Source organism: Chenopodium quinoa, unplaced genomic scaffold (genome assembly GCF_001683475.1).
Source record: "Chenopodium quinoa cultivar QQ74 unplaced genomic scaffold, ASM168347v1, whole genome shotgun sequence".
Taxonomy (NCBI): Eukaryota; Viridiplantae; Streptophyta; class Magnoliopsida; order Caryophyllales; family Amaranthaceae; genus Chenopodium; species Chenopodium quinoa.
This window is the reverse complement of record NW_018743391.1, coordinates 1,950,081-1,972,234: the sequence shown is the minus strand read 5'-3', so window position 1 is coordinate 1,972,234 and position 22,154 is coordinate 1,950,081. Positions and strand designations below refer to the sequence as shown.

General features: G+C 34.9%; 1 protein-coding gene, 1 long non-coding RNA gene and 1 pseudogene across 3 annotated transcripts; 1 reads left to right on the top strand and 2 right to left on the bottom strand.

Moving 5' to 3' along the window:
• The first annotated feature begins 653 nt into the window (after window positions 1-653).
• Window positions 654-6,762, top strand: LOC110738714. Of its 2 annotated transcripts, none has more exons than XR_002514650.1 (2): window positions 654-816; window positions 6,108-6,762. It is a non-coding gene; the product is annotated as an uncharacterized LOC110738714 (long non-coding RNA). The 2 variants fall into 2 exon arrangements; XR_002514649.1 differs by lacking the exon at window positions 654-816 and adding an exon at window positions 4,276-4,439.
• Window positions 6,763-7,362: 600 nt separating this feature from the next.
• Window positions 7,363-10,496, bottom strand: LOC110738713 (annotated as a pseudogene).
• Window positions 10,497-11,400: 904 nt separating this feature from the next.
• LOC110738712 lies at window positions 11,401-20,268 on the bottom strand. The gene is made up of 13 exons (XM_021919122.1): window positions 19,907-20,268; window positions 18,476-19,354; window positions 17,961-18,061; window positions 17,744-17,858; window positions 17,543-17,620; window positions 17,261-17,353; window positions 16,346-16,429; window positions 16,045-16,143; window positions 14,866-14,928; window positions 14,667-14,697; window positions 14,357-14,403; window positions 12,967-13,025; window positions 11,401-11,831 (listed from the first exon to the last, which is right to left on the bottom strand). Exons 1-13 carry the CDS (start codon window positions 19,949-19,951, stop codon window positions 11,597-11,599), a joined length of 1,929 nt encoding a protein of 642 aa, XP_021774814.1. The 5' UTR covers window positions 19,952-20,268; the 3' UTR covers window positions 11,401-11,596.
• Between the last annotated feature and the right edge of the window lie 1,886 nt (window positions 20,269-22,154).

Below are 22,154 nucleotides of genomic sequence, written 5' to 3'. Positions count from 1 at the left end.
TGGTATTTAGATCTAAATTCTTTTGAAGATAGTAAAAATGCAACCAAATTATACAATATCGAGTACTCTTAAGCTGAGAGTAATTACATTTGGAATCCAGATAATTTTTTTTTTTTTTATTTTTTTTATAATTATAAATCCATAGTAATGTTAAATAAAATAGAAATAACATATTATAATAATTGTCTTCAACAAAATGTACTCCGTATATATAATTTAAGGTAAAAAATATGAAGGTTTCAAAAAATAAGTAAAAATAAAAATAAAAAATATGATGTCAGCAATTGATTTAGGCAGGAAATTTTTTTACCACAACTTGTCATCTGTACAATTTAAATAGAAGATGATGTCAGCGGTTGTTACTTTAGTTATATTTATAGATAGATTCTAAAGTTGGCCAAAAGTTCGACCTTTTGGTCTAATTTTAGTCCCAAAATGATCGTTCAATTTGCATTAAAATACACAACAATTTTACAACAATTTGTGCAAAATTAGGTTCTCATCTAAAATTTTGTTTTTTATTCTACTTTTAATACTTTCTCAATCTAATTTTTTTTTTTAAAAAACCCATGTAAATTTATCTGTTAAATATACTTTTACTTCTTTTTATTTAACTTTCTTAATACACTCTAAATCAATTTAAAAGGGAGTACGAAATACTTCCTCCATAGTCCATCCCTTATTATCGTTGCACAAAAAATAAGCGGAGAAAGTATAAGACACGACTCGAGAAATTGACGCCTGAAACTTTTATTTGGTTTATTGAAAACTCAATTCACTTTCTTCTCTGCTGCCGCCTTTACCACCGCTAATCTGGTAATTTTTCTCTTCTCCGATTACAACCTTAAACAACCATGTTCATGGCATACATTTCTTGTTTTTATTTCAACTTTTTCATGATTAAATAATTTGCATTTTGAATTATTACTCTAATTTATCAGCTGAACCTTAAGGATTATCTTCTTCCTAGTTCCTACCCAGCTCTTGGAGGAAGTACAGTTACCCACGTTGAATTGAATTGAAGGAAATATTTTCAAAGAAGCGAATTAAATGAACCAGATAAATCTATTGAAGAAAGCAATTTCAGAGTGAAATGAACCAGAAAAGGCAGGCAACATATTCAATCAATGACATATCTAGTAACCAAGTGTGAATCTAAGTAAATCAGCAGTACTCTTAAACACTATTAATTGCATTGTTGATATATCTAGGCAAGCATTTACATACTGCAATAGTGGCTGCTTTATCTTAGCTTTTGGTGAACTCCGACATGAACAGTATTCTAATGTGCCTCAAGAGTCTCGCCTTTTGAGCAACGTAAAGAAGGATCATATGTACGCAGCCTTAACTTTATAGCCCTATGGTGTAGAGAGGCTGATTTCATTGATCTAAATCTACTATGCAAGAAGGGCCATCTGCTATTGCACAACAAATATGAATGCAACTGGTTCTCCCAAGTCATTTCAAGTCCTTTTGAGCCTTCTAAGTCATTTCAACTGGTTTTCTTATAAGATCACATAGGAATAATTCACATTGGTTTATGGAACCTCTAATTATGGAATATGGAACTACCAAAACTTGAACAACACCCTAAGCTATCCATCATCTAATCTATTTTGATGCCAAGGAGAAAAATACTAGATCAGTCAGCGGCCTACAATTATACAAAGTATTTTGAACATGTAAGTGTTATCTCCAGAGAGGCTGCTTATAGCATCAGTCAATATCTTATCCCTTTTTCCCAAAAAAAAAAAAGAAAAAAAAAAAAGAAAGAGAGAGAGAGAGAGAGATGAATACATAATCACTCAAAGAATAAAGCATACCAGAAAATGCAATCAAGTTGCAACTGATTAAACCTTTCATTAGGTAATGTAAAGTATAGAAGACATTACCTGACATCATTCTTGAAATCTTCAGAGTCCTCATAAGAAGTCACTCGACGATATATGGTCTATTATGTTGGAGAAAAAACGAGGAGAAATATAATAAGTATATAAACTGAAGTAGAGGTAACAGCCATTAGGGCAATAAAAATTCCTTAAAACATCACTAACATCACAAGAACATCATTAACAAAAGTATACACACTTAACATTACTATAGTTCGTATTTTTCTACGGAAACCATTATTATATACACACCCATATTATACTATTATAGTATAGGCGAATTAGGTGCCTGCCTCAATTAGTTCCTCAATGGCACATTGAAAAATGGAGTTAGTACCAGCAAAAGTTCACACAACATGAACCGGACACGCAAATAACAAAGAGTCGAGAGTTTTCAGATCCAATTTATTAAATGAGTCACACGACACGACAAATTTAAATAAACAGATTGGGTTAGTGTTGAGATTCCTAACCAAAAACCAACATGATTCAACCCGCCTGAGAAAAATAACTAATAACTTACAGATTAATGATAAATCTTTAAAATGAGGCTAACTTTTTTTCTAATATGACACGACAATATGACACAAACCGGACATGGAAAAAGAAAGTTACTGTCAAGGGTTTCGGATACATTTAATCAAACACGACACAACTCATTAGGGTTTGAGTTAGTGTAGAGGTTCCCCAATCCATTTATCTTCGAACACAAACAAGTCATGGCAAGATATGACACGTTTGCAAGCTCTAAAGAGTATGCTGAAAGTTCTGATTCAACCCCTTCCCGACCACATCAGCCACGATTAGCACCACCCAGCTCCCTTCGCTGCTCCCACGCGCACCAATTGATCTAAATCCTCAACCCCGATGCACCGCCACTTCACCGCCACCACTACAGAACCCATTTGGGTTTCGGGTTCAACCCAGAAATCCCATTTTCTAGGGTTTTAGGTTTTCTGGGTTAAGTCGATTTTTGGTGGTTTAAGGTGAGGGAATGGGGTTTATAGGAGCCGGAAAACAGGGGAGGGGGTGGTTTCGAGGCTGCGGTGGTCGGGAAGGGGTTGAATCAGAACCGTTGCTCGTGAAGGTGGAGGTTGGTTGTGGTTTTCGCGGGTTAAGGTTAGATTGGATGGGTGGCGCGTCAAGTAGGGAAGGTCAGAGTAACAATGGGTGGGGGTCGACGACAGCGGGTGATCCCGACTCCGGCAAGTCGGTTTCTGGGACTGGGGAGAGGTGAGTTGCGTGAAGGGAGGGGGAGAGGGATAGGGAATGGTGGTGAAGGTGGTTCCGGTGGTGACTGGTCGTTTTCCGGCGAGATGAGGGGAGGGGCTAGGGTTTGACGGTGTTGGGGGTGGCTGGGAAAATTTTGGGGGGATTTTTTTTTTTAATTTTTTGTATTTTTTTTAAATTTTTTTGTTTTTTTTTAATTTTTATGAATTAAGATAAATAGTCCAATTATATCATTACACGTGTCATGATTAACCCCTAATTACTAACAGAGTTAACTACCGTTGGTCATTAATGGTACTGGGTGAATTTTTTAAAAACTGGGTGGCATTTGGTGAATTCTGAAAAGTCCGATGGCATTTGGTGAATTTTTAAATTGCTCAGTGGCATTTGGTGAAATAGCCGTAGTTATAAACTAAATTAACCCCGTGCCATACACGACATAAAAATTTCTTTGAAATAAATATGTTTTATATATGTACCTCATATGATAACCATTAATTGCAATGGTATTTAGATCTAAATTCTTTTGAAGATAGTAAAAATGCAACCAAATTATACAATATCGAGTACTCTTAAGCTGAGAGTAATTACATTTGGAATCCAGATAATTTTTTTTTTTTTTATTTTTTTTATAATTATAAATCCATAGTAATGTTAAATAAAATAGAAATAACATATTATAATAATTGTCTTCAACAAAATGTACTCCGTATATATAATTTAAGGTAAAAAATATGAAGGTTTCAAAAAATAAGTAAAAATAAAAATAAAAAATATGATGTCAGCAATTGATTTAGGCAGGAAATTTTTTTACCACAACTTGACATCTGTACAATTTAAATAGAAGATGATGTCAGCGGTTGTTACTTTAGTTATATTTATAGATAGATTCTAAAGTTGGCCAAAAGTTCGACCTTTTGGTCTAATTTTAGTCCCAAAATGATCGTTCAATTTGCATTAAAATACACAACAATTTTACAACAATTTGTGCAAAATTAGGTTCTCATCTAAAATTTTGTTTTTTATTCTACTTTTAATACTTTCTCAATCTAATTTTTTTTTTTAAAAAACCCATGTAAATTTATCTGTTAAATATACTTTTACTTCTTTTTATTTAACTTTCTTAATACACTCTAAATCAATTTAAAAGGGAGTACGAAATACTTCCTCCATAGTCCATCCCTTATTATCGTTGCACAAAAAATAAGCGGAGAAAGTATAAGACACGACTCGAGAAATTGACGCCTGAAACTTTTATTTGGTTTATTGAAAACTCAATTCACTTTCTTCTCTGCTGCCTCCTTTACCACCGCTAATCTGGTAATTTTTCTCTTCTCCGATTACAACCTTAAACAACCATGTTCATGGCATACATTTCTTGTTTTTATTTCAACTTTTTCATGATTAAATAATTTGCATTTTGAATTATTACTCTAATTTATCAGCTGAACCTTAAGGTTATTTGATTCTATATATATTTTATTTTGTATTTCTGTAATTTGATCGACATGTTGTTGGATAATAATGGCTTGAAATTTTGATGAGTTATTTAGGGGTTTGTTGGGGTTTCTGAAATAGCAAAAGGGGTTTATAGGAATTCATTATAATGTTGATTATGCTTCTGATTCTAATTTTGAGTATTTATAGTTGGTGTTTTGCGCAAGATTTGTTTTTTATTCGTTGATTTAGAATTATGTGGTTGGAAATGGAGGTAGTATTGGGGAATTCAAATTGGGATTGTTTTTGAGACAATTTTGATTTGGGGAACTTTGGAATATATAGTTTCGGATGTGTTCAGCTGCTCAATCTACTTTTGGACCCAATACATTAGTGCAAGTCCGGGTTGATTTAGGCCAGGCCACTGTTCTGTTTATTTTATGTAATCTGTGACTATGGCAATGCTCGCGTCTTTGCCAATACACCCTTCTGTTGACACCGTAAACCCTTTGTTGAGCCATAGAAGTGATGCTATAGTGTTGAATGTTTTTTTTTTGGAGGGGAAGAGGTGGAGTGGGGTATCAAGTTTCTTTTAGAAATGCTACCCTTATAGGCAAATCAAACCTATCTTATCTATTCTTGTGTTTCTGTATACAATGTATGGTCAATTTTTGTACGCATTTGGCCTTTTGCTGCAAATTTATTATCACGGCCAATCGTGGGAACTTATCCCCCACCCACACAATCAAGTGAGAACTAGAGTAATGGAGGGTTTTAGCTTGGTTGTATCTGCCATGGAGTAGGTTTGGAGAGGTATCCATTTGGTTTTCCCCATTTTCATTAAGTACGAAATGTTGATTTGGACCTGTGGGCTGTGGTTATGTTTCATATGCCTCACCTTGGCATTTGCTACTGTTGTGTCTACTTCGGATGGATTAAAGTTATATATGCAGTCACTTGATGTATGGAAGCTCATAAGTAATTGACAACCCTTAGTGAAAATTCAATTGTATCACATGTATATCTTTGTAAGTCCACTGATTACCAACCCTTTATACACCAGTATGTGCTCAAGCTTGTAGTCAAGCTAGTTTTCTTTTGTTCGTGTGCTGTTAAGAATAGTGTGCTACTGATGAAGGAAATTGGTTGTTCATATGGTGTTGGGGCAGCTGTGGGAATAGGTTGTCCAAATGGCTAGTGAATACTGAATAGTGATGGGATATATGGTGGTGGAAAATTTCTAGGCAGATGTTGTATGTTGATCCTTCTGCTGCATCTGCTTGCCCCATCACCACTGTATGGTTGAATATATTGGGAAAATTCTTTTCCAATGCCTGATTTGACTTAGCATCAATTTGCATCTGCTATCAAGGTTGCTTATAAGCTCTCTACAAGCCTATTAACATCTAGTCATTAGATAATTTAGACGTGGCAAGGCTCAGTTCTTGAAGGACTTTGAACTGATTTGTTTTGTTTTGTGGGTGCCAAATTGCAATATCTTATTTCATTATATCTCTACTGGGTTAATAACTTAATATGGGTGATTTGCAGGTCTGGAAGCTTCTCTAAGAAGTAGATTACTCTCAAGATGTCTGGGATTTCAGGATTTGGTGCTCTTGCACCGAAAACAAAGAATATAATTGTTGCTGGGGGGCTGACATCATTTGTTTTTGGAGTGTACTTCTACACCATGCGAGCTGTTGGTGGTACTGATGAACTTCAGGTAGCCATCGACAAGTTTGAAGACAAGAAGCACCAAGATGAGGCCAAAGCAAACTAGGCATAGATCTCGATCATGCAAAGGAACTTGAGTTGCATCAATAATCTGACTGTTCTGTGCCTCATCTGCAGCTGAATGGATGTCTAGACATTGTATAGTTTACATATGGTGTGACATTTGTCGGCCTTGAAAATTTTGAATGTTTTGTAGCACAAGTTTCATCTGGATTTTAGATATGGTGTCAAACACACAGCTAATTGAGCTCTACAAGTATTTAGGTGAGTCGGATTGGGTGCAGCTTATTGTTGAGCTCATCAACTCAAATGATTAACAAACAGAATGTTTGAAATAATACACAGTGAGACTAAGCACCATTAAATTGTGCAGTTGCTTGTTTCTGTACTAGATGTAAGCATTTTTTTTGCTGTGTAAAGTTTCGAGTTGACCTGTCGTTTTGGCAGCAGGAGAGTGCCTCCCACCTCCGAATTTTGGGATTATGTGTTGGCTTCTTGCCCCTATCATGGAGACAATTTTATGTTATGGAAAAATGTGAAGGTTTTAATGATCACACGATGATATACCACATTCAGCAGCAACCTATAAATGACCTCAATAGTTCAAATTGTGTGAAATGCCAAAATTGACAGGATGCACTTCTATTTTGTCTTTCAGATTTTCTTTTTTATTATGCACTATAAAGTACATATATTGCTACTCGTCATAACCTCTCCATCGCTCTCCTCTAGTCCTCTCGCATGACTCAAGAAAATCGAACCCTATTGCTCTCCGCTTACAACCCAAGAAATTAAGGTGAGCGATGGATGATTAAACCATATACCCTAATAACCCCTTCCTCATTATTTCATCAGTCGTGCATTTGTATCGTCATGTAGAGTATAATACTAGGCCTGTAGTCTGTTCAACAGATGAGATTTGAACAATAAACAGGTCAAGGCATATAGGTCTAGAAAATTTCACTACCATACATATCAACATGGATGATCAATCTTCTCTCCCTTCACATCAAGAAGAGGATCCAATACTCTGAATCTCTGATGTTTCAGATATCCAAATATTTCCGTCAGATCCGAAAACTTGATATAGTAAATATGAAACTTGAAACACGCCATTTACAATAAGCCATGGATTTGACAAAATTGGCTGTCTTATCTGAATTTGGCTGAAAAAAAGTGTTAACATCTAATGCTTTTTCATCTTGGAAGTACTCAATTAAGTATAAGAAAATCAAACAATGCACTATTCGATTGCTAAAGATGCCAATGTGCAACATGGCCAACTTAATGATGTAAATGTATACCATCCTCCTCAGCTAAGCTAGAAATGCAAAGCTATATATTCGACACTTTGAAAGGTATTCTTGATTTATTTCAAAGCAAAATGTAAAACGAACTCTTCATAGCAACCTCAACTGCTGTCATACATGCCAAGGCTAGTCTTCAATCTTTCCACCAGGTATGGAAGAGTCTTGACACTATCGTCAATCGTCTGACCAACACAGGACTCGAGGTCATTCATGGAATTCGATTGCCCGGGTTGCAGTTTCGCAGTCTCATATCTATCTTGGCACACCAGTTACTCTCTTTGCATCTTTTCCTACAAACAATAACCAGAACAATGAAGTGACTATCAATTATCTGAGCATAACATGATTGCAGGTCTAAAGCTTTAAGAAAGACAGAAGTCCTGATGGATGGTAAATAAAACATATGTACACATCAAAGATCTAATTAATTAGTTTAGAGACTTGGCAGTGATGAAATGAGTTTTACTAGTACTTGCTGCTTGAAAAACATCAACACTTCAACAAGCTTTGACCATATTTTATTCCTGGTTGCTCAACTTCCAGAAGGTGCAGGTTTTGGTTGCAGTTAGTGCTTACTGCTTAGGGGTCAGCGGAAAGATTAGGTATCTCTTGGGTTTTATTACTTCTGGATTTTTAAAGCAAAAGGACGGATATGTCACCAAAACAGACAAGAGGGGCCGCTTCTTGTCATTCAAAGCAAATATAAGTAAATAAACAGAGGGGGGGGGGGGGACCTTCAGTAGTACGTATGAAACCAACATAGAAAATGTTAAAACTGAAAAGAGAAAGACTACGTAATCTTCAGTAGTACGTATGAAACCAACATAGAAGATGTTAAACTGAAAAGGGAAAGACTACACCTACGTATAACCTGAAGGCCATTAGAGCTCATTCAGTAAAACAAAACAAAAGAACTTTAAACATCAACTTGATTAACAAGGAAGCCAAACTTGATTATTACAGGGTAATGTTGCTTGGATTTTCATGGTATTCGTGATACAGACCAACTCCATAGTCACATGGGAAACTGGTCCTGCTAGAAATCACCAACACTGAAATTGAAAGTTAGCAATACTGATATGATACGGACTGCAACAAGTTAAGAAGCACAACAGCGCCTATTAATTACAGAGTTCATGCTAATTGCAGTCAAAGATACATATTTTATTGGCTACTTCAATAAACTCGGTAAACTTTTGAGCTTTTTAACAACTAACAAAATGTAAAGCATTTAGCACCCAGGGCGACAATGAAGAATAATAACTTCACATATGGAGTTGGTGTCACATGAAAGATTTTCCCCTTCTCCAGGTGGAAGGGTTGAGTAACTACACAATAAACAAAACAGCTAAATATGTAATAGAATGTTCAAGCAAACCTAGAGCAAAAACATAGTCAGCTTCCAGACCGAAATTATGAGTCACACAAGTAATTTAAATGCCTCAATTCTATCATGCATATGCAAGAAGAATATTAACAATTCCACGGAATAACACACAAAAAACACGCCCCTGAAATAACATAGAGCTCATTCCACCAAGCATATTATACGCTACCACGTAGAATGGTTTGTCCAACAAATTTTGTCTAATTACATACGGTAAGTTCAAGCTCCATTCTTAACAAACTACTACCATCATTACTAACATTTAAATTAACGCTATCATCGTTACAAACATCTAAGAGCTCATCCCACCAAGCATATTCTACGCTACCACGTAGAATGCTTTGTCCAACAAATTTTGTCTAATCACATATGGTAAATTCAAGCTCCATTCTTACAAACTACTACGATCATTACTATTTAAATTAACACTATCATCATTACAAACGTCTAAAAATAATTAAACAGGTCAACATAACACATTCTTCAGCAGCCAAAATGCAGCCAAGAAAAACAACTTTCTTCAATGAGATTGATGCATTCCAAATTTTGCTTGAATTTTTTTCAGTGTATAATGCAGATTTTTTAAAAAAAATGCATATAAACAATAGAAAAAAATACCCCAAGAAATTTAAACATTAGAAATTCTGAAATTTCAATTCAGTAAACATAAGAAATCAATACTCCAAAAATAACAATTACCCACAAAATAAATCAAATAATTAGAAAGAAAAATAAATTAAAGAAACTAAATTACCTGAAACTTAGCCATTTCCCCTTCAATAAGATTCTGAGCTTGCACAACAGGAAAAGTACAATGCTCAACACAATTGCCTATCTCTTCTTGGGATCGACGCCTATCAAAGCAATTATACGCACAATTGAAGTACGCTTTATGAAAATCACATGATTTCAAATAATTAACACAAATTTTTCTGAATATTAATTTTACAATCGAAAAAAAAAAACCCAGAAATTAGGGAAGAAATGAATACCTGGAGATTGAAATTGATGTGATCTTGAATACCATCAAGTTGGGTTTGTGCAGATGAATTGACTTCATTGAGTTTTCTTTTCAATCTGTCGGTAACAATTCGTTCTTCAGCATTAGAAATGTGGTTCATTTTTTTTCTCTGCTAATTGTTCTGTTTCTTTCTGTGCAAGAAGGGGTTTAGGGTTTTTGAGAAGAAATACTTGCCTTTTATTTTATAGTTTTACGCCTTTTTTTCTTTCTTTTTTTTTGAGCTTTGTGGCTTGGTGTATAATACGGGAAAATACAACTTTTTAACTGTGCTAAATATACCAAGTTTAGCACGAGAAAATCCTCGTTCATAAGCCGTATAAACAAGCTGTGTTTAAGCGCGTCATTTTGCCATGTATAGTAACGGTAAAGTTGTCAAAATGAAATACGGTTGTTAACTTCAGACTGGCAGCGTTAGTCTTAGCAATTTAAACGTCCGTTTTTGAATTGTTACATCTCCTTGCTCACCCCTTCCTACTTTCTTCAGTAAGATTCCCCCAATTAGCTTCTGCAACTAAGGGAAGTCGTTGATGACTTTAACTAAAATTTAATGGGCTTTACACATCGCTGTACACGAATGATAAATTATTGAGGAGGTGGTGGTGGCGACGTCGACTTGGGGGGACTAAAATCCCGGTAAATTATTGCGTTTACCTTTTTCTTCATTGAATTCCAATTACAAACATGTTCAATTGAAGCAATAAAAACCAAATTAACACCCCAAGCAATTGCCTTTCTCGATTAAGTACAACAACATTCAATAAAAACAACCTTAATTTACCCACACATTAACCCATTACATGCATATCTTTAGCAATTGCAACAAACGAGATCACCAATGTCACAAATTAAACCAATTAAACTAATTACTTTTATTTTCTTACAGCTAATGTACCAATGACCCTGATCGAACCTCAACCCTCACGATTATTTTTTATTTTTTATTTTTTTGTCCGGATTGCGGGTCAGATACTTTGAGAGTGAGGGGGGAAAAGTTAGGGATTCCCCACACTCAAAGTGCCTCTAGTGGGGATTGAACCCCCAAGGTACAATCCTTACCACTAGACCAAACTTAGCTTGATACAACTTATGTACTACTTGTATGACACTATATACTACTTTTGTCAGTTTTACTACGTATTTTTTTTTTTTAAGTGTCCGGTTAAATTTTTTGGACACTTTTTACAGTAATCGTATCCTAAATTGGCTAAATATTAGTCAAGACACTCCCTTGACCTTGTTGAAGTGTCGACCAAAAATTAGGACTGAGGTGTCGGACACGACTTAATGACGAGTCCGAGTTACATTGGTTGATATCAATGCAGTATATTAGAATAATATTTGACTATATTAATTTATTGTTTTTACGGAACTATATTAATCATATACGGAGTATGTATCAAACCCAAAATCTTGCCTTATTTCTCATGACATAGTAATATCTACAAAGTGTTTGTAGCTTGCGGTACAAGTGAATGAATGTGCAATTGACAAACACAAATTGATACGATGGAAGAGCTCATGTCATTTTCGGCATGATGATCCAAGCTCTCATTTGTACAAGATACAATCGTTCAGAGAAACGTGACAATTATGCCTCTGATTGGCCTATATTTTCATCGACTGCAGTGGTAGAGTTAAGGAGTGAGTCTTGAGATTCATCTGTGTCAAAAGGTTGGGATTCGTGTTTAGCTGCAGCTTGCAACACCCGATTTTGGATATCTAATGAAGAAGGTGAGACTGGAAGTCCATTGCCGTTAGTTTCTAGTTTTCCAGTAGCCCGTGAGAAGGCCTGTGCTCCAAATTTCACCGGAGAAAGCAGCAAACTTCACAGAAGCATCAAAATCAAATGGAACATCATTAATAGAAAAAAGTTGACACACACTAAAACATACGTGGTAGTGATAAGCTAAACTTCCAAGTTACATGGGATGACAAGCCTTTGCATACTTCTAAAATGTTGTGAAATGCTAGTGAAAACATCTAAGGTTGAGCACTGTTTTATGTATACTATTTAAGAAGGATTATCTTCTTCCTAGTTCCTACCCAGCTCTTGGAGGAAGTACAGTTACCCACGTTGAATTGAATTGAAGGAAATATTTTCAAAGAAGCGAATTAAATGAACCAGATAAATCTATTGAAGAAAGCAATTTCAGAGTGAAATGAACCAGAAAAGGCAGGCAACATATTCAATCAATGACATATCTAGTAACCAAGTGTGAATCTAAGTAAATCAGCAGTACTCTTAAACACTATTAATTGCATTGTTGATATATCTAGGCAAGCATTTACATACTGCAATAGTGGCTGCTTTATCTTAGCTTTTGGTGAACTCCGACATGAACAGTATTCTAATGTGCCTCAAGAGTCTCGCCTTTTGAGCAACGTAAAGAAGGATCATATGTACGCAGCCTTAACTTTATAGCCCTATGGTGTAGAGAGGCTGATTTCATTGATCTAAATCTACTATGCAAGAAGGGCCATCTGCTATTGCACAACAAATATGAATGCAACTGGTTCTCCCAAGTCATTTCAAGTCCTTTTGAGCCTTCTAAGTCATTTCAACTGGTTTTCTTATAAGATCACATAGGAATAATTCACATTGGTTTATGGAACCTCTAATTATGGAATATGGAACTACCAAAACTTGAACAACACCCTAAGCTATCCATCATCTAATCTATTTTGATGCCAAGGAGAAAAATACTAGATCAGTCAGCGGCCTACAATTATACAAAGTATTTTGAACATGTAAGTGTTATCTCCAGAGAGGCTGCTTATAGCATCAGTCAATATCTTATCCCTTTTTCCCAAAAAAAAAAAAAGAAAAAAAAAAAGAAAGAGAGAGAGAGAGAGAGATGAATACATAATCACTCAAAGAATAAAGCATACCAGAAAATGCAATCAAGTTGCAACTGATTAAACCTTTCATTAGGTAATGTAAAGTATAGAAGACATTACCTGACATCATTCTTGAAATCTTCAGAGTCCTCATAAGAAGTCACTCGACGATATATGGTCTATTATGTTGGAGAAAAAACGAGGAGAAATATAATAAGTATATAAACTGAAGTAGAGGTAACAGCCATTAGGGCAATAAAAATTCCTTAAAACATCACTAACATCACAAGAACATCATTAACAAAAGTATACACACTTAACATTACTATAGTTCGTATTTTTCTACGGAAACCATTATTATATACACACCCATATTATACTATTATAGTATAGGCGAATTAGGTGCCTGCCTCAATTAGTTCCTCAATGGCACATTGAAAAATGGAGTTAGTACCAGCAAAAGTTCACACAACATGAACCGGACACGCAAATAACAAAGAGTCGAGAGTTTTCAGATCCAATTTATTAAATGAGTCACACGACACGACAAATTTAAATAAACAGATTGGGTTAGTGTTGAGATTCCTAACCAAAAACCAACATGATTCAACCCGCCTGAGAAAAATAACTAATAACTTACAGATTAATGATAAATCTTTAAAATGAGGCTAACTTTTTTTCTAATATGACACGACAATATGACACAAACCGGACATGGAAAAAGAAAGTTACTGTCAAGGGTTTCGGATACATTTAATCAAACACGACACAACTCATTAGGGTTTGAGTTAGTGTAGAGGTTCCCCAATCCATTTATCTTCGAACACAAACAAGGCATGGCAAGATATGACACGTTTGCAAGCTCTAGATGAAGTATAGTCTCATCATGATCAGCATCTCAGTAGCACAAAGATTGATTGATTGATTATTCCATTAGCTACTTTGATGCACCACTTGGAAAAAGAACGTGTATATAACTGGAACATTTTGCTTTGCAGAGGGCCACTGGTCATCCAAATAAATTGAAACAGTTACAATGACATGTGAGATCCATATGGGATATGCATCAGCAGACCCCTAATCCCAAACTCAAAGCTAGTCTTGCCACCTAGCTAGGCAGACTGGATGAGGGGGGTATTTGGGTTGTTAATAACGAAGTACTAGCTAGGCAGCTTGTAGATACTTTGTTGTACCACTTGAAGGCAAAATGATTATTATCTTCCAATAAAAATAAAAAATTCGTTGCTTGCATTGTCAAGAGTCAAAAGCGCAAATAGTCATTTTTTTGGCAAAATTAACCCAAATTCTAACATCAAAATTTACACAAGCTTCTAAAAAATTGAACAAATATACATATCCCTCAATCAAATTTCTATCACCAAGAAAAACATGCATGAGTCCTCATTCAATGTTCATACGTAAAGATTATTTATCCAAAACAAGTTATACTAATTCTAACATTGTACTGTTATAGATAATGATAGTTCTATCCAAAGTTATGAAAATTTACCTGACCAAGGCCAATAATACCAATGAGTTGTAGAGTTTTCTCCCACTCTGAAACCACATAATGTCCTCTTAGCAAATTACAAAGCAAATTGATAACAGTGTTAACAGTTATATATGCTAAAAGAAACAGTGGTTACACCTCAATATATATTCAGAAAACAGAGAAATCAAATAAAGCTAATTTTGTTACATAAAAAGCAGCAATATAAAAAGAAACTTGTTTTTTTGTTTCATTTATAGAGATGACTTCTCATGTATGTGGTATTACAAACTTTACTAGTCTAATATAAGGGAAGATGAAGAAAACAAACCTAGCAACGCATAGAATGAAGCAACAGAACCCTGCATCAAAGCAAATGATATCATATTAATTGTGCATACAAGGTACAATAAGAAAAAAAATGCCAGAAAAGTTTGGAAGATGTATAGATGTATTACTTGCATACTCATAAAGTTTAATGACAACTGAATCTTATATGGTTTTATTCAATGGAAATAACCTTAACTTACCACAATAACTCCCAAGACTTGCACAGGAGTAGGATTCAATTCTTCAAGGATTGCCTCAGCTTCCTGAAAAAGGTTAGAATAGCATGGTCATAAACTCATAAATCATATGAAATGGTGTTCTTGAAGAGGGCACATACACTCATACATCTATATATTTATAAACAACAGAAATAGTCGCACACTGAATAAACCAACACCAAACACCCACCACCCTCTCCCCCAAAAATATCTAACATAAAATTTTAAACCATAATACCACCATTAATAATTGACTCAAATCCACAATTGAGAGACTCAGTCCAGCTCAGAGATGTGGAGCATCCTCGCAATTATAAGCACTTTTACATGATTCGGCTTAGTGATTTGGTAGAATTTGATGAGGGACAAAGAAAAAGATATGATTTGACTAAGTGATTAGGTAAAATTTGCAACGGGACAAAGAAATATTAGCCTTGGGCTTCAATCAGCTTTGAACCGGCCTAGATAGTACCAAATTACGATGTGTGATTATAATCATTAGGGAATATGAATCGAATTTAGTCTTCATGGATCGCTTGGTGACAAGTAATTGCATGAGTGAACGGTACTCTTAATCACCCAGAAGTAAAGACACATGCTCATATATTTATCACTCTTTTCTCCAGCACACATCACACTGTATAGCAATAAATACTTTTCTCCGAAATCTTCTGCATTTACCCATCCCAATTCAAAATAGTCAACCTTAAAATGCCATAGAAATCCTTCATTCCCTCTTTCATCCCTCCATACGCATTTTTCATTCATAGAACAGATAGATGAAACAGCAGTACTTGACCAAGTGACCTGCCATCTATCATAGTGTTGACTTCTTAGAAAGCCAGTCAAATAAAGATTTTGAATATAGTATTTTAATTTCCATACTAAGAAAGACAGTAGATGCTTGTTGGATTATTAATATGTAGGGACTTCAAGAAGGAATAAGTAATACATATACCAATATTGGCAGATGGCAAAAAAGCAGTCTGATAATACAAAAATTCTAGCACTGCAGCAAATTAAACACAGAGACAAAATTTCAGAAGACTACAAAAATTGACAAAACACTATTGCTTTTAAGAAAATGGATCCAGTGATTCCACTCCCATAGTCAATAGTCCTACAGAAAATGTTAATAATTTAGGAACTGCACAAGACTACCTCATTGAGGATAGAAATTGCTGTCTCAGGTTTCAGCTCCTTAGCACGAAGGCCATTTTTAACCCAGGACTTGAAACCACCTTGGAGGACATATGGTCTCTGGTACATATAAAACAGATAAGACTGATGAGATCAAAATATTCACAGTCAGGAGATGGTTAACAAAACAAAGAACATACAGAGACAACCATCTCCAAAGTTAATTGATATATGGGAGAGAGATCTTATTTGTTGGGGTTTTATCACACAAAAAATGCATCACAGTAAAGATTTGTATACCCAAGAAATACAAAGAACTTACCTTAACCCCGAGTTTCCTTAAGGATCTGGCAATGCCTTTTGCATGACTTCCATCAGCATCCATAACTATGATATTTGATCTGTCCTATAGGTAACACAAGACTTAATTTGAGATGCAATAATAGCCATGAAGAGATGTTATAAGAGAATCTAAGGATGTAGGGGTGAGCCATCAAGCTTTTTAAAAAGAACAAAATATTTACCCCAAAGGGGATCAACAGATTTACTCAAGTTGGTTTAATGTTTGTTTCAGTAAGATACAAATCAACAGCAAACAAGCAAAACAATCTTTTGTATGAATTTTGCATCAAACTCCTATGTAATCATGAAAAGAAGGGAAAATTTTGACATTTCATTGATATGTATTGCACAAATAGAAAAACAGATGTGCATGGCTAGGGGTTGAAAAAGAAAAGGCAAAATAAAAAAATGGCTGATCAAAATCTTTATGATAACCATTCTAGATGAGGTAAAACCATCGCAATTGCCTTTTTTTTCCTCAATGTTCTTAAAATGTCGAAAGGTATCATTAGCTGTTGCAATTTGGTACAACAATACCAAGGCATTTGCTGGGAAGACAACAGGCTACAGCACATCCAAGAAGAGGACAACAATTAATTGTTAACCCCAAAATTTTCAGACAGCATCATTACTCTCAGGAGCATAGCAACCAAATAATAAGTTTGTAGAGAAAACAACTTCTCAAAATTCTCCAAAAAACAAATAAGCAAAGAAAAGATGTACAGAAAATAATGTCACCAACGAAGACTTGTATCATGCAGAATTCAATATGTTGAAACAGAGTTTAGGGCATTTTGGGCCTTTGGGTTAAAGAGGATTGGTAAATGTTTTTTTGCTGTAAATTATCAATAAATGGCTCTGGTAAATAAGAAAAAATACAAGGGTAAAAGCATACTTTAACATTCTTCAGATCCCGAATCACCACTGCCGTCAAAGTGTCATCAAGGTCTCTGCTGCTCTTCATTAATTTCCTTAGAGAACTATCAATCTGAATGTACAGAAATTTAAATGCTTTTAGAATTTATCTGCCACATAGTAAACTATACTTAACTTACTAAGTTAAGTAAGTATAGTAAACTATACTCCATATCTCTTGATTTTGCAGCAAGAACCAATATTTTGCATGTATAAAAAGCAATAATGTATGAAATCTTCAACAAAATACTGTAAATCAAACCTTGGGCATGGATACATCTGCATATCGAGATCGAGCAGATCGTCTAAGATCAGGGATTCCATCTTGTTGCCTCAGATCCTTCATACAAAAAGTACACCAATAATTACATAAACCTCAATTAAAAAAAAAAAAAAAAAAAAAAAAAAAGGGTTCTAATCACTTCTGTAGAATATGATAAGGCTAGAAAAAACGGTTTCTTGCCTCAGGCCTGGTATCTACAAGAACAGCACTTTCCTTCCCTGATACGAGCTCAAAAGCCAATTCAGGAGACAAATCTCCAGCATAACCACTGTAGGTGACCAGCCAATATACAGCCCTGCACAAATCTGGTAAACAGCATAAATTTCCTGTAAAAGCATGGAATGACCCCAGGCTACACCGAGAGAAAATATCAGAGTCGGGAGTGCAACATCAATACCATAAAGTAGACGTAGTGCCAACGAAAAGAATGAATGGGACAATAGGATCTGAGGGGTCCAGGCCTAAGCTTCTCTCTAATCCTTCAATGGCAGAATAAACCTGCTCATAAGATCCATGTTTTCAGAGTGAGAAGTATAATCGGCAATAACTAGAGTGATAAATACGAAGTAATAAATAATGTAATTGCACATTCAACTGAGTCAGTCCATGACAAATTTAGTACTAATGCTGTATATATGATTGCCGCAGGGTGGTAATTGGATTTAGATGGAAAAGAATCACCCACACAACAAAAAGCACTAAATTGACAGTTGGATCCAAACCTATGTTTGTATAGAAAAAGGATACATATATAGCCTATCATAATAGTTAGGCATGAAGAACACACTGTATCTTATTCTTATTATCATGATGAAACAATTGACCAGTAAAAAATTATCAACAAAAAACTTGGCTCAAGTCTCACAAATAGATCGAGAGAGACTTGAAGAGGAAGTTATGACTTAACATCACCTGTAAGAAAACCATTCCCACTGGCCTTGAAATTTGACTAGTTTTCTCCTCGAATAATTTAAGTGCATCCTGGATCTCCAGCGGCAGAAGCTCTTTGGAAGTCTCATACGAATAATAGACAAATTTACTCCCCTTAACAAAAGAATCTTCAACCACAAAAATTGTCTTTCTTAACAACTCAAGAGCTACAACGCCAGCTTTACTGCTGGATTCCTTAAGGTTACTTGGAAGGCTGCTCAATTTAGAACTAGTAAGTTCACCAGCTTGATCAAAAGAAGAGAGCACTTTTGTGGTTAGATTTTCAATTACTTGGTTGCCATCCTTGACAATGTCTGATATCGTCGAATTAATCTTATCCACAGAGCTATTCAAGGCATTCTCCCCCTCACCAAATGAAGCTCTTATTGATTCATTTGTTTGAGAGAGAATATTCTCAAAACTACTGCTGGAAGATGGCAATGGCTCAGCAGTGATGCCTGAAGTGTCAGGCACGTTACTAGTGCTGTCAGCAACACGATCCAAAATCGAGACAGGCCCTTCACTAGAAGGTTCTAGCAAGATTTCAGCACTATTCACCAAGTTGTCTCCTAGTTGTTCTTGTGACACAAAGGCAGAAGAGTCCTCCACATAAGTTAAATGTTGTCCACCTCTGAAAAACGAAGCACTCATCCTTCCGGTAGTGTAATTCCATCCATCCAATAATGTCTTATGTCCTGCATGAAAGTCATAACTGAGAGAACTTGCAGCTTCTTTCTGAAGGCATGCTCCTGGACAAACACCACCTGACAAGCTAGGAATTGTTGTGTCTACCGAAACACATTGAATACCAAACGCCTTTTGCGTTCGAGTGAGGCATCTCATTCCATCATTTAACAAGATCTGCACAACCAATATGATTGATCAATAATAAACTGCTTCAACCTTTGATTTGCATTTGCAATCCTAGAGAGCAAAATGCCTAATGATGCTCATTGTTAAAAAAGTTAAACCCCAGTCATCTCTTTAATTTTTAGACCATTCTTTGGAGCAATTACTCTGCAGTTCTTTATATATGTCAACTAGCTTAGTTGTTTAAAATCCCGAGAATAATAGTGATGATACACAAGACCTAATACCGAATCCCATGTACATCATAGTGCTTTATAGCTTCCATATACAACAAAAAAAAATGCATTTCTTTTCTTAAGAGGCATCAAAAGATTTAAATTTAACAATTCCTAATAATCAACTCCCAAGAAACATATATACAGCATAATATGATTAACCATAATAATCAACCTAAACAAACAGCTTCAAAACTAATTAGCAATTTTTGAACTAATTAATAGTGCTAATAATCCAAATCAACCACATCTAAATAGTGCATTAAATATGATCATTCCAAATTCAGCTAAAAAAAAATGAAATTCTGAAGCATTATATTATTGTTACCTGTGAGTTAGAAGAACAGCGGGTGGCTGAACAAACTGGCAACATTTTCTGCCCAGAAAATAAAAATAACCCAATTCTCAAATTCCTTGAAATTCTGCAAAATTAAGCTAAAATCTTAAGACCCATAAGAAATTTATTCCAATTTGAAATGTTTTTCTGAAAACCCAGATAAAATTAATGGCAGCAGCAGTTGGTTTCAACTGTGAAACATCGGAAAATGACAGAATTTTGAGCCAGAAATAGTGTACTCTAAGTAATGACCAATGAAATTGTAGTGTATGAAATCGTGTGGCGTATCGAGGTGTTTAGGTTCATCTATTGAGATTCTCTCTATCGAGTTGTGGACAAAGTTCAATGCTGGTCGTTGTCTATTTGGCTTTATCCTTTTTCTATGTCCGTTTGTGTATCGCTACTCGTATATTAAGAAAATCGCTAGGGAGTATTTAACAAGCCTCGTTATTAAGTTTGATTTACTAGGAAAGATTGCACCTTCTAACTTTGAGGTTGGGGTTCAATCCGCACTATTGATACTTTGAATGTGGGGATCCCTTTATCCTAAAATCGTGAGGGTTGAGATTTAGTCAGGGTTCTTCTCCTTACCCCACTAATGGCACTTTGAAGACGTGGATTCCCTAATCCTAAAATCGTGAAAGTTGAGGTCTAACCAAGGTTCTTCTCCATACCCCAAAACAAATAATTATGTAATGGATGTCGAACGACTTTTAACCAAAACAAATAATTAATGTAATGGATGTCGAACGACTTTTAACCAAAACAAATCTCTACCACTTATTCACTTAACCTCGGTTCGTCACTTTTACAGTTATACTTCTCCATTTGTTGCATTCTTTGTATATCCTATATGTTTACCGTACTTTTTCCATTTTACTTTTTCGTTTGATTTATACCTCTTATATGATGGAAATAAGTGAAAAGTTTCAAATTTAACCAATTAGCACTTTAATTTGGTTCTTAGAGTACACCCTGGAGAAGGTTGGATTGTTGAACTATTCCATGCATACCTTGTTGGTTGTGCAAAAGCACATTTCAAGGCATCAGTTGAAAATATAAAAAATGTGATTCATTAAATTTAAGGTGTTGGGATTGGATTGTATTTGTGCTATATAGAAAATATTTTCGGCAATAAGCAAGTACATATTGGTATATCTATTGTTTTTTATTTATTATGCATCCTTATTAATTTACGTTTGGGGTAGGGATGTGTAATACCCCTTCTTGACCTAATAAAAGGGTTGGTTAATAGGTTTAGAGTTCACTATCTTCTTCTTCGAAACTTGTCATCATTTTGGCTATTCTAGAAGACCCTTATTGCAATCTCTTGTAAGAGCTAGTGAAGTGGTTTGACCTCTTGGATCGTGTATGTGGTGTCGATGTTCAATGGTTGATTGGTGGTGGTTGTACATGTAGCTTAAATCTCTTCTTTTGCTTACTACTAGTTTTCTTTTGTTAGTTGTTAGCTTGATTTCCATTATTTGTTTTGGGCCTTTTCCTCTCATTCTAACTAAAAAGGAAAACCTCGAAAAAGGATTACTGACCTCGAAAAATATTAACTTAGTGGCTTGACAAAAGGTTGTATACCTTTGAAGATGACATGTGAATATGTGATGCTTTCATATTGGACGGATGTTTATTAAGTGGACATTAACCCAATATTGCACTTATTAGCTATTTTTTTGATAAATAATCTTGTAATTATCTTTACTCAAATAAAACTAGTGAAAATCAAGTAGTAAAAAGAGCTGATTGAAAATCAATTTAGGGCATGTCTAATAAGTTTGCTTTATAGAGTAACCACTTTGTACTAGTAAAAAATAGTATAGTTTCAAGATTAAACTTATCATTCTCGAAATGTAAAGAGTTTGTAGTTAAAGACGTCTTTCTAATATATCTTAAAAATGAAGGATGTCTTTATTGTAGTTTAACACGAAGAAAAAAAACTTAATTCAACTAAAATTTAGAAAAAAAAAAATGAAAAACTTAGTTCAAGCATATGTCTATGCATGTAGTTTACATGCATAACTTCAAGCATATCACAACATGCAATACTTTAATTAGAGAAAAACTTATTATATTGTAATTAAGTTTTGTATACACACCCTTTTATAAGAGTATTTACATTGGTTCAATATAAGGACAAACCGGCAAATAAAACAAAATACTTATCACTTGCTTGCTGACAGGCTAAAGTCGTATCACCCAATCAAAAGTAATTCCTAAATCCTTTAAC